This window comes from Ipomoea triloba, chromosome 12, assembly GCF_003576645.1.
Source record: "Ipomoea triloba cultivar NCNSP0323 chromosome 12, ASM357664v1".
Classification (NCBI taxonomy): Eukaryota; Viridiplantae; Streptophyta; class Magnoliopsida; order Solanales; family Convolvulaceae; genus Ipomoea; species Ipomoea triloba.
The window spans coordinates 20133079-20151646 of NC_044927.1; the positions used below are offsets into that span (position 1 = coordinate 20133079).

The following is an 18568-nucleotide window of genomic DNA, read 5'->3' on the forward strand; positions in this document are numbered from 1 at the left end:
CCGTCGATCTTAGCTTGTTCGCCGGCGTCGTTTCTTTCTCTTCCTTCTTCTCGTTCCTGTACAGCTTGGCTGTCCGTGTCCGTCGCCATGTTTTCCGATAACTTCTCTTGCTTCGTCCTCTTATCATAACAATATATATATAGTACCGGAAAGGAATTGGGATGATGAAATAGAAATTCAAGCAATTTACTATCTGAACCATGCATGCAAATAAATTTGGCAGATTTAATTTGTTAGAATTTTGATTATAATGATAAACGAGGGAAAATTTTAGGGTTTCGGAGTTCGAACTGACCTTTGCTCCATGAATATAATCGTCGGAACCGTGGGAGTGATGGCTGGCGGCATTTCCTAAAGGGACAACCAGGCATTTACAAATATATGTTGTCGGAAAGATTAAAAAAAAAACCTAGGTTTGCATCGTTTGGCCGAAAAAGAAGAAGAATTCGCCGGAGAAGAGGAAGAATTCGCCGGAGAAGAAGAAAAGAAATGTGAAATGACTAAAATACCCTCATTATTTTAACTTTTAAAATTTTCCAGCGACATTTGGCCGGTAATTTGGCCGGAGTGACCAAAATTGATAAAAATTGAATAGTCATGGTATGCAATTAACAGTTTTGAAAGTCGTGGACTACAATTAATAATACCCCTATAGTCAGTGGACCAAAATGGCAATTTGCTCTTATTTTAATTTGATAGTTAAGAGATAAAATATGAAAAGTAAAATACAATAATTTGGACTTACTTTTGCATTAGATGAATAGAGAATGGAAAAAAAAAATATCAAATAGGTCACTGAACTTATCACTTTTGTGTAATTGGGTTATTGAACTTAAAAAGTGTGCAATCCAACCATCAAACAAGTAAAATATGTCCAATTAAAACATTTTTCTAATTTTTTTTAATTAAATTTGAGTTTAAAACATTTTAATATTAACTTCCAACTAGTATGGTAGAGAAAAATGCAACTCTTAATACATACATGTAAGTAATATAATTGGATTTTACTGACTTTTTTTTTAAAAAAAAAAAAATGTTCCAATTGCACATATTTTACTTGTTTGATGGTTCAATTGCATACTTTTTAAGTTCAGTGACTCATTTACATAAAAGTAAGAAGTTCAGTGATCTATTTGACATTTTTTCATAGAGAATCAAAGAGTCTAAAGTGATCATGTTGAGATGAAAGATAGAGAAGCACATTATTATCCAAAAGACAACTACTATATATCTTAAACAACTATTAGACTCTTTTTCTCAACAAGATTCGAATATTTGCATTGCATGCGTTTCAGTAAAAGTAAGTACTTCTATTTGGCAATGACAATCTTGGTCTCTAAGGTGTACTTGTTAGAGAATAAGAATGTGAATGCTTCAAAGGAGTGATTTAAAAAAAAAAAAAAAAAAGAAAAAAAAAAAGACATTGCAAAATTACAAATTTATTTTTCTGATTTTAATTACCTTAAAATTTTTCTTAAGTTTAGCAATTCAGTCCCTGCATGCTAGTCATATGTGAAAAGAGTCACTAAGGTAACAATTGAAAATTTTAAAAACAAAAATGTCATTTACCTAAGTTTTATAAAATTTCTATTAAATTTTAATGGCTCCATCCAATCAGGGATAAAAAGACTTACCAAGGTAACAATTGAATAGTGAAAGTGATTATGAGAAGTATTCAAGAACTAAGTTAACCATTATAAAATAATTCAATGACAAAAAAATAAAAATAAAAACATCATTTTCCTTTAGTTTATTTATTTTGTTACAAAAAGTTGTCAAAAGTATGAAATTTAGAAAAATACTATCGAAAATGCATATGTATCACCTATCGCAATAATAAATAAAGTGAGTGCAAAATTTTTCTAATAAATAAAATAATAGTTATTTGCAAAATTATTATCACATATTTTTATTTATGGTAATAGGCACATTCTATTTTTAGTATTATATTGTAGGTTTTTTTTTTTCTAAAATTTTATAGTTCATTTAATATGGCATAAATTAAAATTGATACTCTTTGTATCAAATTCCAAATAGTTAGTCAATAAAAAAGTCTAACGATAACATATACTATAGGGATGGTGGTAGGATTTCTTAGATTGGGGTCATTGGGCATGATGACTTTATTAATGGGTTAAAATAGTATGTTGGGCACTTGGGACAATTCTACTTGAGTTGGTCGAACAGTTAATTTAGTAATCACAAAGTTTTAAATTTGACTTCATGTGAAAGTTGTTCATCCAAATAGCAGTTTCAAATAACTATCGTCGTAGACTTTCTTGTAATTCAAAAGAATATCGTGTTATTTGTAGGCCGGGGAGGAGCTGTGTTGCAAGAAATGTTGCAAAATCATGCTTAGGCGCTAGGCGGTGGCCGACAACCTAGATATTCGGCGGAATCTCCATTCTAGGCGGCCTATGCGCCGATTAGGTCATAGCGGACTAGGCTGCCGGTTAGCTATTTTAAATGGGTTATTTTGCTCAAATCAATGTCATTTTTAGTGAAATAACCTTGAATTGTTCAAATTGGTCACAAACCCAAAAAAATGTAATAAAAAAATTAAAATCAGGTACTCTAATATTAATATTTTGTGAGTTGTGACTTTGTGTTGTGTTTTGATTATTTAAATCTTGGAATAATGTGCAAATTGGCCATTGAACGTAACTTGAAAATGCAATTAGGTCATTGAACTAAAAAAGTGCAATTATGCCACTGAACACTCCAAATGCATGCAATTTCACCTTATAGTAGGTTACCATCCATTTCGTTGGGTAACATGCTTACATTTAATGTGAGTTGGCATTTTAAAATAATTTTTAATAATATAAATTAAAAATAAAATTTAAAAAATTTTTTTTAAAAAAAATTATTTGAATGCCTAGCGATTTTTTTTTAAAATTAAATTTAAAAAAAATTAATTTAATTTTTAAAATTTTATTTTTAAATTATATTATTAAAAATTATTTAAAAATGCAAACTCACTGTCCACGTAAGCAGGTTACCTGATAAAATAGATGGTAACATGGTATCAGGTAAAATTGCATGCATTTGGAGTGTTTAATGACCTAATTGCATTTTTTTTTGTTCAGTGACTTAATTACATTTTCAGGTTACGTTTAGTGGCAATTTGCACCTTATTCCTTAAATCTTTATACAATTTAAAATTGTAGATGTTTTTTAGGTTAATATTTAATATTTTAATACTAACTATTAAAATATTAAATAATTTATAATTACCTAGTTTTAAATAATTTTTAAATTTTTTAAATTTAAAAAGAAAAAAAAATGAGGCACCTAGGCTTTCTTTGAAGGCCTAGCGATGTTGTAAGTAGAACGTGGTTGGCCTGAAATACATTAAATGCACGGGGTTATTAGCTATTCCTAACTTCGTATGGGATAAGATGAATATTAATAGCATATATAATAACTAACAAAGAGTATGGTTGATATATTTGTTTAAAAAGATTAAAAGTTCTAGATATTAGACTAGTCTGAATATGATGAGTTGCATTAGGGTGGGCATGCATATCTTCTATAATTATTAATCTCGTACTATAAATCTATAATTTTGTAACTTATAACTCCGTAACATTTTATTTGTCTGGTTTGATTAACGAAACTTGGCTGAAATAGTTTTAATTCAAATTTTCATAATATTAAGTTTAGTATTAATATATAAAATTTATACATTTAAAAACTACATTAAAAAAATACTATTAAACACAAAAAATTAAATCTAGAAATAATTTAAAATTACTAAAGAAAATAAGTATAAAGAAAGAGTTGGTTTGACTAATGAATAGTAAACAGAACATGCAAAATGAGACAGAGAAAGTAATAACTCTTATGATTTGAATTAGTATACCGATTTATCCTATAGTTAAAAAATTGAACTTTATCATTGATACTAGTTTTATAATTGCGCGAATAGGTTAATGCCCAATATTTATATTTAAATAAATATTTGAAAGTATATCAAATGCAAGATTATATAGGAGAAGTTTATACATTGGTAACTGAATGTCAAATTTTTTTATTTAAATATCTAACTCAAAGTATATGAATCCAAGATAATATAGAAAATTCATTATAATTATTACTAAAATAAATGTTTGCAACCTTGTAAAATCGCTAGTATAAATATTTGGTCTAAAATGATAGTCTAAATAAATACTACTTTTAATTTGAATTTTTTCTAAGTGTTCTTAATTCTCTTTTGAGTAACATTGTTATTGTCTTCATCTTTACTATTTGTTCTCTTCCTTTTTGTTGGTAGTGTTATTTACAATTCGGTCATTGTTGGTAGCATAGATGACAACGTCATGCAATGAGATTAGGATATAGAAGCTATGGACTTTCCTTTAGGTATTCTGCTTGAGGTTCATTTGGTTTAACCATTATTGTTGAATGCGTTATTGTGGATAAAGAAATCCCTAGTTTAAGAAAAAAGATTAAATAAATTAATAAAAATTTGAAAATTTAAAATATTATGTATTCCAAAGATATTAAAATGTAGTTTCTCGCTTCAATTTGTTGGGTAATGAGTTATTTGAGTACTTTCATTGTGAACAAATCTCATTGTTCAACAAATCCCCCAAGTAGTTAATATAATTGGTTTCAAACTATTCTTTTTTATTTTTTTCATGGTATTAAAGAAATACATATGTATCATTTTTTTGGTGTAATAACTACAAATTTATTTAATTCAATAAGAGTAAAATAGTGTTATTCTGCTTCAATTTGTTGGGTTATTATTTGAGTACTCTCTTTGTCAACCAATCCCCAAGTAGTTAATATTTTTTTGAAAACCAAACCATAAAAAATAGATTAAAACAACTCAGAAATAGAGTCAGGTGGGACAGAGTCCCAAAACATCGTATGTGCCTGAGAATAGGCCAAAGTAGCTAACGTGTGAGCACCAAGATTAGCTGTTTTTGGGATAAAATGAACTAAGCAATGAGCAAAAGAAGACGTTTTGGGATAAAATGAACTAAAATAAATGTTTGCAACCTTGTAAAATCGATAGTCTAAATATTTGGTCTAAAATGATAGTTTAAATAAATACTATTTTTAATTTGAATTTTTCTAAGTGTTCTTAATTTTTTTTTTTGAGTAACATTGTCATTGTCTTCATCGATCTTTACTATTTGTTCTCTTCATTTTTGTTGGTAGTGTGTTATTTGCAATTCGGTTATTGTTGGTAGCATAGATGATAACGTCATGCAATGAGATTATGATATAGGAGCTATGGACTTTCCTTTAGGTGTTCTGCTTGGGGTTCATTTGGTTCAACCATTATTGTTGAATGAGTTATTGTGGATAAAGAAATCCCTACTTTAAGAAAAAAGATTAAATAAATTAAAAAAATTGAAATTTTAAAATATTATGTATTCCAAATATATTAAAAGGTAGTTTATCGCTTCAATTTGCTGGGTAATGAGTTATTTGACTGCTTTCATTGTCAACAAATCCCTCAAGTAGTTAATATGATTGGTTTCAAAATGTTTTTTTTTTTATTTTTTTTATGCTATTAAAGAAATACAGATGTATTATTTTTTGGTGTAACTATTAATTTATTCAATTCAATAAGAGTAAAATAGAGTGATTCAGCTTCAATTTATTGGGTTATTATTTGAGTACTCTTTTTGTCAACCAATCCCCAAGTAGTTAATATAATTAGCTTCAAATTATTTTAAAATTATTTTTTCATACTACTAATAAAATACTTGGTAAATAAATATATAACATTATTTTGTACTATAACTTTGATATTTAATTACAAGATATTGTAAAAATAAAATAATGGACAATGTAATGAATATCAATTGATAAATTTGAATGTAAAGAATCTTTGCATGAGAGAAAATAAAGACAATATAACTAATAAAATTATTTCTCTTATTTAATTTAATTTTTTGATAATGAATAATTTTTTCAAATAAAGGTATTGTAGACACATAATTCTAAATTAAATAAATACATATGTATCATTTTTTATTGTAGCTACTAATTTATTTAATTTAATAAGAGTAAAATAGAGTGAGAAATTTAATTATATCAAATTTGATTGAGATGAGGTTCGAACCTAAGACCTTTCTTATAAAAATTAATGGGTAAGTTAAAAGTTAACGGAATATTAACGGAGAAGAGAATATTTAACGGAAAACTTAACGGATAATCATAAAAGTAAGGTTAAATTAGGTAATCTCTATTAATAATATTAATCTAAATTATCTTAACCATCTATTTGATTAAATAATTCATCTGAACCATCCATTTGATTAAATAATTTGACCGCCATTTTTTCTACCCATATTAGGCCTAACTCTATTTGGCTCTTATTAGTATAGTAGATATCATATAAGATTTACCAATACAAAGTAAAAAAAAATTCTTTTGAGTAACGAGAAAAACCTGCGGCCACTATCCAAAAATGTGTACTTGATAAACCTCATCTTGGGTGGGAGGTAAACCAGTTTAGGTTGCCCATATAGCTAACGTACTCAACTCAAACCAAAGTCAATAACCTACCGACTTACATAGGATTACCTCGACAAAGTAACATCTTTTACTATATCAATATATATATATATATCCCTAATTTATTTACATATACATAATCTGTTAACAATATCTTAACTACATGTACATAATTTAAATTAGGGTCTATAATGGGCAAAATTTACTCTAATTCACAATATAATTTGCACATTATATGCGTGTGTGTGTATACAGAGAGAGAGAGGGGGAAGAGAGGGGGAAGAGGAAAATGTATATATATAAATGGATGCAATTGGGCGTATGATAGGAGTGAGCAGCGCCCGCACTGCATAGAGACAATGCAACTTTGTAGCTTGGTTGGCTACTTGTATTCTTTGGGTAGCCATCCCTCATATCATTACCATTTCTTTTTCTTTATTATGACGAGGAAAATTTAAAGATGTTTATTATTGAATAAATTAATTAACAAAAATTCATAAAAATAAATTAATTTATGTTGTTTGTAGTCGATCAGCTCAAACAACTAATTAAGAAAGTGAATATGCTGCTCTAAAGTTGAATTTATAATCTTGTGATTATCAAGTAAACAATACGAAGAGCTTGATTGCAGGTACTCCTAATATCATCATTATTATGAATCATATGGACCCAACCTCTGATCTGCCAACCGTTGCACTATATCATCGTGTTGTATACAATTCCGGATATTATCACTCACCAAATTGTAACATTTCATAGTAATCAATGTAATATAAAGTAGTTAAAATTATTAATATTTTCAAATGCTGTTTGACTTGTATATCTATTTTTGGAAATAGAAAAAGCAAAAGCACTTTATTAGTTGGTATTAATTTAGTAGGGGAAAGGAAGAAATGTACATGACAGCAACGCTCGTCTATTTTTGATTGATGAAAAGATATTAAAGCAAAATAATATTGAAGAAAATTTCTAAAATAGTTCAATTCACTATTAAAATAAAGTTGGGAAACGTGAAAGTTCAAAAGTGATATGATGAAACTTTTATTTTAGTGTGTTCATAAAAGAAGGCCTCAGTCTTAAAATTCGCAATTAAGTGGGTGAAGCCTAATTCTCGTATTAAAAAATTAAATTACTAGTTCGGTTACTGTCAACACATATTGAATGGGGTCTTTCTAATGTAATTACCTCTCTTGCATAGAAAGAAGTTTATTCAATCCATACCATTAGATAATAACAACGAGATTTACTCGTTATCATTAACCAAGAGGCCCTCAAAACGGTAGGTTAGAATAGTTGCTAGCACTATATACTGACACGAGTGTGAAACACAAGTTGAACTAACGTTAGGCCATTTGTACGTTCAATTCATGCATGCAATATATAGCTAGCTAGTGATGAGTGTGTGACAGTTTGGTTTCATTCCTAACACAAGTTAAAACCAACCACTCAAGTTGCCCGACCATCTCATGTTTTGACCAACCATGCCTACCCACACTACACTCGATCTAGTCGGTGCGTGAATCTCGCCTAATTATTTCTATTTCGCCAAATTAAATTAATCCTGAACTCTATAAATTCTGACCTATACGTCAGGGCAACTACTAGAAGAAACTTTATCTAAGTTAACTGATTAACTCCCCATTGAGTCTCATGTTATTAACGAGAGTTGAACCTTCACATTGACATTGGAAGCAAGAATTTGTGTTGATTTTGGTCATCCAAGTGAGCATATTCCGGAGCTATGTCTATCAATTTTTAAATTACACTATATTTGTGTGTTCCAATATTTTGAGTTATATTCTTTTTTGTAATTTTCAAATTTAAAAGTTTAAACACAATCAAAGCAATTATCATGACTAGCTAAAATACCTATAAAAAGAATAATTTCCCTTCCCAGATGGAACACCAAACGTAGTGGCGCATCACACAGCAATCATGTTATACAAATGAGCTACCAATAGGCATATCATACTAACCTCTATCCTACAAACGTCTAGTTAAGGGTCATTAATTTCAAATATTTGACGTGACAATATTCCGATTTAAAAATAATCTTATTCAAAGCAAAGTTTTAAAAAAATACATTTTACTTAAAAAATGAAAAAATATTAAAATTAATTATTCAACTTTTTTTTTTTAAAATAATTGTACCATTAAACAACGTAACATGTGCAATTAAGATATTAAACATGTACAATTATCATTGTTTGCATGTTGTTCCCTATAAAAATCATTCAAATTATTGAGTTGACATATAATACGGTGAATTTTGAAATATTAGCAATTACATAGACATTATGTTGCAATAATTTATCAAGTTATATTTAAAATTTTATTTTAATTATCACAAAAAAAAAAAAAATAGCTTGTCTATAAAGGTGGTTACCTCCACAGCCATGCTTCTCACCTAGATGTAGGGATTTTTTTTCTTTTTTAAATAACATAAAAGATGGTTGCCTCCTCCTCGGGTCGATGGCAAAGGTGAAGGCAACTTGACTGCGTCATTTTATATATATATATATATATATATATATATATATATATATATATATATATGAAAATTTCTATTATGTTGATTGATGACTTGGTAACTTTTTATAAACGGTACTCTCTCAAATTAAGTAAATAGTAAATTCAATGTTTTTATCATTTATTTTGGGGTAATACTAAGATATAAAGAGTTACCAAGGAATCAACATGATAGAATTTTACACACACACAGAGAATCATTTAAGAAAAATAATAATTTTAAATGCCAAGTGACACTGTTACATCATTCTCTATCAAAAACTTGGAGGCAATAGGTAAATAATGTTAATTGCACAAAATTTTTCTATTAAATAAATGTAAATTGCATATATTTTTTGTTAAATGGTTCAATTATACGAATTATATATGTTGAATTACTTATTTGATTTTTTTTTGCAAAAATAAATATTCAAAATATAAAAACATTATAATGTCTGACATAAAAATATCAAAAGTAATACATGGTCAATCAATTCACATTGCTTATTAAAAATCACAAACATATTTTTGCCAATTCTTATTTTAGAATTCACCAACATAACGTTTTATATGAAACAATAATGTTACATACTATTTTTATATTTTCCCTTCAATCTTTCCTTCTTGATATGTCATTATCTGATTAAATTTCTGAATATTTAATTATTAATTATTTTTTAAAATTAATAGTAAGATCAATTAATTTATAGACACTCAATAAATGAAATTCACATAAGGAGAAAAAAAAAAGTTGATGAAGAAATTTAGAAGGTTAAAAAAATCCCATTGAAAATATCTCGTTTTGATAAACTAGGTAAACTTATTCAAAGGTTGAAGATCCAATTCTAAGAGTCCGACAGAGCATTTGAGAGGATGTAAATCACACTAAATGCTGGTGTGCACGAAAAATTTGTCCACTTTAAGCATAATCTCTATATTATCGCTATCGAAATTCAAACATTAATTTTTCCTCCCAAATATTGCTTACTGAACTAGTAAGTTAATTTCGTGCGGCCTTATAGATCAGGTAAAGTTGTCATTATGGCATGGAGTAAGAATTGAAGTAAGAGAAATATAATTGGTCAAACAACATCCAAGCAAATTTCATTAAATGGGGTTAGGATAATATTGAAGGGTGTGCCTGCATGGGATTGTCTCATCTCTTTCTCTCTCACTGTCTCTCCCTTGAAATATACAATATTCAGTGAAATAAATCAGTCAACCAATCAAATTAACATAATTCGATTAATCATTTTTTAACCAAACAAATTTCAATCCCATCAATTTGAAAATAAAACTTTCAGTTCAATTCACAGCTGAGTAATTTTGTTAATTTCAAGAATGGTTCCTGAATATTAACATTTATCAATTTTTATTTTTGATTTTCAATTTGATCATAAGTAGTTCCTTGATTATTAATTTTGTTCCAGATTTAGTCATTTGATTAAATTTCTATTTAATAAGAAGGGTAAAAATGTAAAAATTGATTTGTTACTGAGATGGGCAAATTAGGTTCATAAACTTCATATACTAGATTCATCATTAGTGGGAATGTGAAGAACAATTTGATGCATAAGCCAACATGAATCAGGCAAATGATAAGTTTTTGTCCTAAAATTGAGGTGATTATATCCTTTTTCTTTTAACACCATTAGATATGTAAATTGAAGATACAATTCTACTAGCTAATTTTATATTCTAATTCTTAAATTTAACGTCTATTATTAAACGGATATTTAACTAGATGATCAAATTTTGAACAAAATAAATAGTCAAGAGACCAACTATGGTCAAATTGAAAGTTGATGATACAAATTGGTAAATGTATAGTCAATGAATTATTCCTAGAATTAACTATTAACTATTTTGTAAAATTGATGAATTTAATTGAATTATTAATCAAATTAACAAAATGGAAACCAATCTCCCTTCATTTAAGTGGATCATCAGAATACAGATATTACCCTCAAGTGATGCTACACTCTCCTCCTAAAACTTTTTGAATGACGAGATAAATCTATGGTCACTACTCGAGGGTGTACATAAGATTAATCTCACTCTTATGTAATACTAGTATTACATAAATCAAAGATGAAAAATAAACTGCACTAGAAAAATCTCTCGTGACAAGTTCAACGAAAAAAATGTTGGCAAGAATCAAACTCATAACACTACTTTATTATTATTTTTTTTAAATATTCAAATAATAAGTAGATTCGTTTTTTAAATCATTGTGATCTGAAGTCAGTCAATTAATGAAGCTAATAAATATAATATGAAGAATTGTATTTTCAAGTCAGCCGTAAATATTATGAAGTAAATTTTAAGAGGAGAAGTTACTACATATTTCTATTGCCCCCACCTCCCCATGCATCCTAAATGGAATCAGATTTAAAATGAAATCTACGTGAGATACTATGTGAACTTTTTCTTTTTCTTTTTTTCTTTTTTTAAAGATTCTATATATACCTCTTACCTTTACAATTATTAATATTTAAATAATCTACTAAATCAAAAAGTTTTAGGAGGTGAATTTAGGAGGAGAGTGTAGCATCACTCGAGGGTAATATCTATATTCTGATGATCTACTTTTTTTTGAAAATAAAAAAAAAAAATTCTGATGATCTACTTAAATGAAGGGAGATTAGTTTTCATTTTGCTAATTTGATTAATAATTCAATTAAATTGATCAATTTTACAAAATAGTTAATTCTAAAAATTAAATACCTCTTACATTTACAATTATTAATATGACCCGTAATTTGCGTAAAAACCTAATTAAAAAGAGTTCTTGCAAATGAAACAATCAATTTCAAGGTTCCAATAATCTACCATGCAAAGAGAAATTAAATTACATGAATGTCTGTGGATGACTTTGTGGTATGGTGACACGAAATGACTCCCGAAATGGAAGATCATGAGTTATGAATATATATTACATTTATAACAGAGTCAGTAGTACTAAAAAAATTACATAAACTTTTGAAAATTATACTATACATTTGTTTGGACAAAAGTTTTAATATAATTATTAGTTTAATATTAAAAATATTTTTTTACACTAATTTTTGGATATATGTGAAAGTGTGAAGCTTAAGTCAAAAAAGAAAAAAAAAACATAAATATTATGGTGGACAGTAAGTTAATAATTAATACAAATTAAATTTTTGTTATGCTTTTTTATTTTTATTTTTTTCAACACTTGTANTTCTCCCCCTTCTCTGTATATATACACACACATGCATAGAGCTCATCCATATCATCTCCTCTCTCTCTCTCTCTCTCTCTCTCATATTTATACACTGTTTGGTTTGATATTTCATAAGTAGTTACTATACTCTGTTTCGACCATGTTTTCTAGGGACACTGCTCGCACTGTTGTTGGTATCATTGGTAGGATTCCATCATTTATTCCGATATTTTTTAAGGTTTAGATATAACTTAAAATAAAATGATTGTATCTACTACAATTCAATATCTGATGTAATTATAAAATTATTTTTATTATATTTTATCAACACAGACACTGAGATCTTTCCTAATGAATGGCCATTTTGTTCATTTTCAGGGAACGTGATTTCCTTCATCTTGTTCTTGTCACCCGTGTGAGCTTTCTTTTTTTTTTTTTCTTTAGTAGAAGGCTATAATTGTCTGAATAAAAAAAAAAAAAAAAGGAGTGAAAATTTTGATTTAATTAATTTGCATTGTGAAATAAAATAAAATAAAATTTCAGGCCGACATTTGTGAAGATATGGAAGAAGAAATCGGTGGAGCAATTCTCGGCGGTGCCGTACCTGGCGACGTTTGTGAACTGCGCGCTGTGGGTACTGTACGGGCTGCCTATGGTACACCCTCACAGCCAGCTGGTGGTGACTACAAACGGCATCGGCTTGGCCATCGAGATCGTCTATCTCTTACTCTTTCTCATCTACTCCGACGCCAAGAAGCGCCTCAGAATACTGTTCATCATCGTCGTCGAGATTGTGTTCGTGGCGGCTCTGGCTGTTCTCGTCCTCACTCTGGCCCACACCTGGAAACTCCGCTCCGCCATTGTTGGTAGCATTTGCATGGTCGGTAACATCATGATGTATGCCTCTCCCTTGGCCGTCATGGTCAGTACTTCCATCTTCACCTTTAATTACTCTCGCTCCCACTTGTGTGGGATCGTCTCACATGTCTCGACAAATTAGATTTTTGATTAATGAGTGGAATTATTGATAGATTTTTTATTAATGAGTGGAATTATTGATCTCTCACAGGTCTGAACAGGTCAGGTTTTTGATTAATGAGTGGAATTATTGATCTTATTAATCAAAGATTCAGGTTTTTGATTAATGAGTGGAATTATTGATCTTATTAATCAAAGATTCTCATGGATTGAGACCCGTGGTCACACAATTTTTTTTATGTTGTAAAATTACATATATACCCTTATCATTTTTTTGTGTTTAAAACTGTATTTCTCATATTTATATTGCTTATGCTATTTGTGTAACGGTGGAACGGATCATGTTGGACACGTGTTTGCTAACCAGGTGTTGTACGTGTGACGTTACAGTCATGTTTTGTAGCGTGTTGAATGTATATAACATGAAGTGGTGGTAGGTTGTAGGCGAGGAGGGAAGAGTAAATGACAGATAAATCATAAATGTTGGGTTTTTGGTTTTTACAGAAACTGGTAATCAGTACGAAGAGCGTGGAGTACATGCCGTTTTTCCTTTCTTTGTTTTCCTTTGCCAATGCTGTCAGCTGGACTGCCTATGCCTTCATTCGCATCGACCCCTATATTCTGGTAAATATTATTCTTCCTTTCCTTTAAATAACTACAAGTTAAAAGTAAAAATAATACAGTAATAATTATTGGGTTTCAGGCACCAAATGGAATGGGAGGACTACTTGGGCTGGCCCAACTCATTTTGTATGCATTGTACTACAATTCTACAAAGAGGATTATTGCAGAGAGAGAGGCAGCAAAAGGAGAAGTGGGCTTGGCCCACAAGGGAGACACCAAAGTACCCAACAATGAGCCTTGAAATAAACTCAGGAAGAACACAAAGCAGTTGGTGTTGCTTGGTTACTTAGTCTATTGCTTTCTCCCATTTTATCTTTTTGTTTTTCAGTGTAATGCTCCTCTCTCCTTAGAGTCAATGAACTCGGTTAAAAGTGAAGGAGGGTTTAAACCTTAAACAATCATGACCTGTGTTACAGCAAAATGTTGTGGTACACCAAATATAGTCTTGAATTTTATATAGTGACCTTCAAGTTGTGTTGGAATTTATGAAAGCTTATAGAAATGAGAAAACCACCAAAAGTTAATGGGAATAAAGGGTGTACATGTAGAATAGAAATGCAGCATGAATCACTGGGCTTTGTCCTCCTGCTTCTGCTGCAAGTACCTACAAAAGGTGGGAGGTAAAGATTAGGGCACCAGACATGGCCAAAATATGTTAATCTAGGTTAACCCTAGCCAAGATGACAAGAGATCCACGTTTGTAACCACAAGGTCATGAGTTCGAATCTTATCACTTTAGTTTGAGCCGGTTAGCTATAAGGTAACCAAGGCTAATTTACTTCCTTGTGATCCTTTACCTGCTAGGATCACAATGCAAGGTTTATTTACACCCAAAAGGGGTTTCCCTCATCATCCAAAAAAAATGTTAATCTGAGAGAACGGAACATTCTTCATTTAGGAATATCCATAAATCATTAATGAGTTAATTTCATTTTTGGTCATAGATTTATAAGTGACATTCCACCTTTAGTCCTTTTTTATCAGAACATTCACTTTTTGTCCTAGTATTATTGTGACATGACCAATTTTGGTTCTCTGTCGACAAAATCATTGAAATGTCGTTAGATACAAGGACATTTAGATCTTTTTTATACAAAGTAGGTTGACCCACTATATTTTTTTGAAAAAATCCATAATTGAAGATCAAAATGCCCTTGTATTTAACGAAATTTAAACTATTTTGTTGATAGAGGACCAAAAATGGTCATGTCACAATAATACTAGGACCAAAACTAGATGTTCTGATAAAAAAGGACTAAAAGTGGTTTGTCACCTATAATTCTAGGACTAAAAATGGAATTAACTCAATCATTAATTCAGGCTTGGTGAAAATACTTTTATCCATCTCAATTCTCAACCAAGATTATCTTATGATTCTGATATTGATTCATCACCATGAACACAAACTCAATCATTAATTCAGGCTTGGTGAAAATACTTTTATCCATCTTCAACCAAGATTATCTTATGATTCTGATATTGATTCATCACCATGAACACAAACTTGTTAAGTAACCAATTCTTACCCCTGACCCTTTGCCCAACGAGATAGTTGATAGAGCTGCACACACTCGTTTGAGGCATGGCATGCCAAAAGCAGATAGTTGCGAGGCTGGACCATCCATGCAAACCTCATGAACAGTGCAGAATATACACACATTGCTGCAACACCAATTAAAAGGGAATATTAGGCTCTAAATCAGGAGCTTCACTTGCTCTTGCTTTTAGGTGAGATGTACTCTACCTGATGTCATGTTTCCAGATATCATTTCTGGTGGCTTCTGTGTGTCCACTAATCCCTGCAGTGCCCATTAACATAATCAAGAAAAAGTAGAATGAAGTAGCCAAAATTTTGACTTAGTATCTCAGATGGAGAAACACACCGCTACAACAAATCCCCAGTTAGCAACAGGACCCCAGAAATGAGTTGTTTTAGGGCCAACAGGGCTGTTCAAAAATGCTCTAAAGGAAGCCATAAGGACACGCTGCACAAGAATCCACCACAACTGTTAGAATGTAAACCCAAAAACGAAACAAATGAAAAGAACAGTTGCAACTGAATAAAATGGAATCACAACAACCAGCAAGAAAAAATAAGAATGTGATGCAATGCAACAAAACCAAAAGCAAAGCCATATTCTTGTGTCCAGGAGGGCTGATGGCTAGCTGCGCAGTGTTTTGGTCATAAGTGATAACCTTGGCCATAGACATCCAAATGCTACTATGTTTGTTGCATCTGAAAGCTAAGAGACAGACCTCTCCAATGGTATATGAATAATTACCTAATTCACATTCATCTGATTACTATCCTCATTCAAAGTGATGACACCTTGAGATCATGTTTTGGTGTTTAACTGTATAAGTCTCCCTAGTATTTTTTTAATGAAAGAATAAAATGGGAAGTCTCTGAGTTCCTTTATTAGTAGTGTTTTGTGTTTCAAATTCCCATTTGCCCTTCCACTTCCCCACACCATTGGAATACAAGGTTGTGAGTTTTGCAATCAAAGAAGACAATAGATTCTTAACAAACATAGATTATGTGTCATTTATGCTATCAGGACTGGTTCATTATTGGCATAACCATAACTTTATTGCTAGAAACCAGTGTTTTTTTTGAAACCAGTGTTAAAAAATCACAATACAATTATATTTTGTAATTGTTCTCATGTTGAAACATCCAATAATTCTCTGATCTTTACCATACCAAACCATCTAACACCATTAGAAACAACAAACACCTATACAGCGATAGCACACACCATTACTGACAAATTTTAAATAATTGTATAAACTTCAGTTTTTCTTTCCAAATTCCACTGAAATACAGAAAATGGTGTCAATTTACAGAATCTGAAATCGGAACTAAAGTATAACAGGGTTTTCGTCTTCCCCAACATAATCGCAAACTAGGGATAAATATACGATTCAAATACAAAATCTGTAAACCAATCTAAACAATTAAGTCTACTGCATATATCTATAAATAATAATAATAATAATGTATACAATTGAAATATCAGTACCTTTGACTAAGATCGATCCTGCAAAATGGGATTGGAGAGCTGAAGATGTGTAGAATAGAACAAATAGAAGGAAAAAAAAATGTTCCTTCCAGATCAGAGTCAGGTTTGGTGGTCGCGGAAGGCGAAGCGAGATAGCAGCCGTCGAGAGGGCATTGATTCTGAGTAGATGCGACCACCTGGAGTCTTTGTAGTCTTCCAGTAAATATGTGCCACGTTGCAAATGTCTGGTGCAGTTTTCATTTTCGCCACTAAAGATTCTGTAAATATCATTCAAACCCTTAAATGTTTGACAATGTTGTGTAAATTTATACCCGAAAACTATGAAATTATTATTATTATTACTAGTATTAATAGATAACGTGTAGATATAAGTATTCTGTTATTTGTATAACTTGGGCAAATGTTCTCTTTGAAAAAAAAGAAGAAAGAAAACATAATATCACGGGTTCGAATTACATATTATTGAAAATCTCTTTGTAAACGACATTGATAGTAATAACAGAATCTTGTTCATCCTCGTCTAGAGCTAATACTATACCTTCAGGCCATCAGGATGGATGACTAAAAAAAAAGTGACATACAATTGACCGTGATTAAACACCAATTTTTCAACAATAACCCAACATGAGTTAGTGTTTGGCCCTGGCTTTTGTTGATAGTCATGGTATATGCAAGCATCAATAAGCTAGAATTGTTTACATTGGAACTTGAAGGGCAATCTCGTATAAGAAGGAGTGAGAAACATTCGAGGGATAAGAACTTTGGTTCCTTCATGTGTCCCATTAACTATTCTTACTTCGACAATATGATCTGCCAATCTTGTAACGATGAGATACGTACCATTGCAAATACCAAGAAAGTGGTCTATGTTACGTAATAACATAACAGGTGCACTAACCTTTAACGTCAATAAATGATTAGGGAGTTCACACAATCTCAAACTATTTAGGAATTCAGGAGTGTGTCGTTTTGATAGATTTTCACCGTATGATTTTACCTTACACAAAGAGTCACAACTTAAAAATGTTCGTCCTTCAGTAGTGTTCATATCGCACATGTATTGATCAATTTGATCAACGACATCTAAAGTTAGAGAGATGATCGCTCGGCCTTCTTGGTGTGACTCATCAAGCATGCTATATCTCGCACTTGGAAAGATGTTTTCCACTATAGTTACAATGGGATCAAGTCCACACATCAACAAAAACTGTGACGGAATATCGATCTTAGAAAATCGTTGTATACAACCTCTGTAATTCCATCTCCAATGTTTGCAATCCATTTTGAAAACCAATCAACCGGCTGTCTATCTTTCTTTGAAGCTAAGTTCCGTAGTCTCAAGTTGTTTGTGAGCTTCAATACCTTGCAAATCTTCCAGAGGTAGGAAGAATTAATAGTGACTCGGACAACTACCTGTCTTGTTGCTTTTGGAATAACGGGAAGAATTTGTCTAAAATAACCGTCTCAAACTATTGTCTTTCCACCAAATGTCTTTTCAGCACTACCCAGTATGACAAACCTTATTAGATCCCTCATGATTTTGTCCAAAGCTTTAAAAAAGTGTTTTGTGCGTCATCGGTTCCTCGTCCCATATAATCAACTTGATCCTTATTATAAAGCTTAGCAAGGTTACTACGTTACTATATATTACACATGGAATATTTCTTTTCAAAGAGAGTGGTATAGCAAATCTAGAATGCGTTGTCCTACCTCCGGGCAAGAGCAAATATGCTATTCCACTCGAAGCAACATTCAGAACAATATC

The 18568-nt window shown here is 30.6% G+C and overlaps 2 protein-coding genes across 4 annotated transcripts; one reads left to right on the top strand and one right to left on the bottom strand.

Moving 5' to 3' along the window:
- Positions 1 to 12249: 12249 nt before the first annotated feature.
- On the top strand, positions 12250 to 14237 carry LOC115998424 (bidirectional sugar transporter SWEET4-like). Its single transcript, XM_031238002.1, has 5 exons — positions 12250 to 12381; positions 12557 to 12593; positions 12722 to 13100; positions 13661 to 13780; positions 13860 to 14237. Exons 1-5 carry the CDS (start codon positions 12339 to 12341, stop codon positions 14019 to 14021), a joined length of 741 nt encoding a protein of 246 aa, XP_031093862.1. The 5' UTR covers positions 12250 to 12338; the 3' UTR covers positions 14022 to 14237.
- On the bottom strand, positions 13609 to 16940 carry LOC115998426 (mitochondrial pyruvate carrier 1-like). Of its 3 annotated transcripts, none has more exons than XM_031238007.1 (6): positions 16804 to 16940; positions 15664 to 15765; positions 15525 to 15579; positions 15307 to 15442; positions 14323 to 14384; positions 13609 to 13811 (listed from the first exon to the last, which is right to left on the bottom strand). In XM_031238007.1, exons 2-5 carry the CDS (start codon positions 15754 to 15756, stop codon positions 14348 to 14350), a joined length of 321 nt encoding a protein of 106 aa, XP_031093867.1. In that variant the 5' UTR covers positions 15757 to 15765; positions 16804 to 16940; the 3' UTR covers positions 13609 to 13811; positions 14323 to 14347. The 3 variants fall into 3 exon arrangements, with proteins under 3 accessions (XP_031093867.1, XP_031093866.1, XP_031093865.1); XM_031238006.1 differs by having other exon boundaries at positions 13720 to 13770; XM_031238005.1 differs by lacking the exon at positions 13609 to 13811 and having other exon boundaries at positions 14171 to 14384.
- Between the last annotated feature and the right edge of the window lie 1628 nt (positions 16941 to 18568).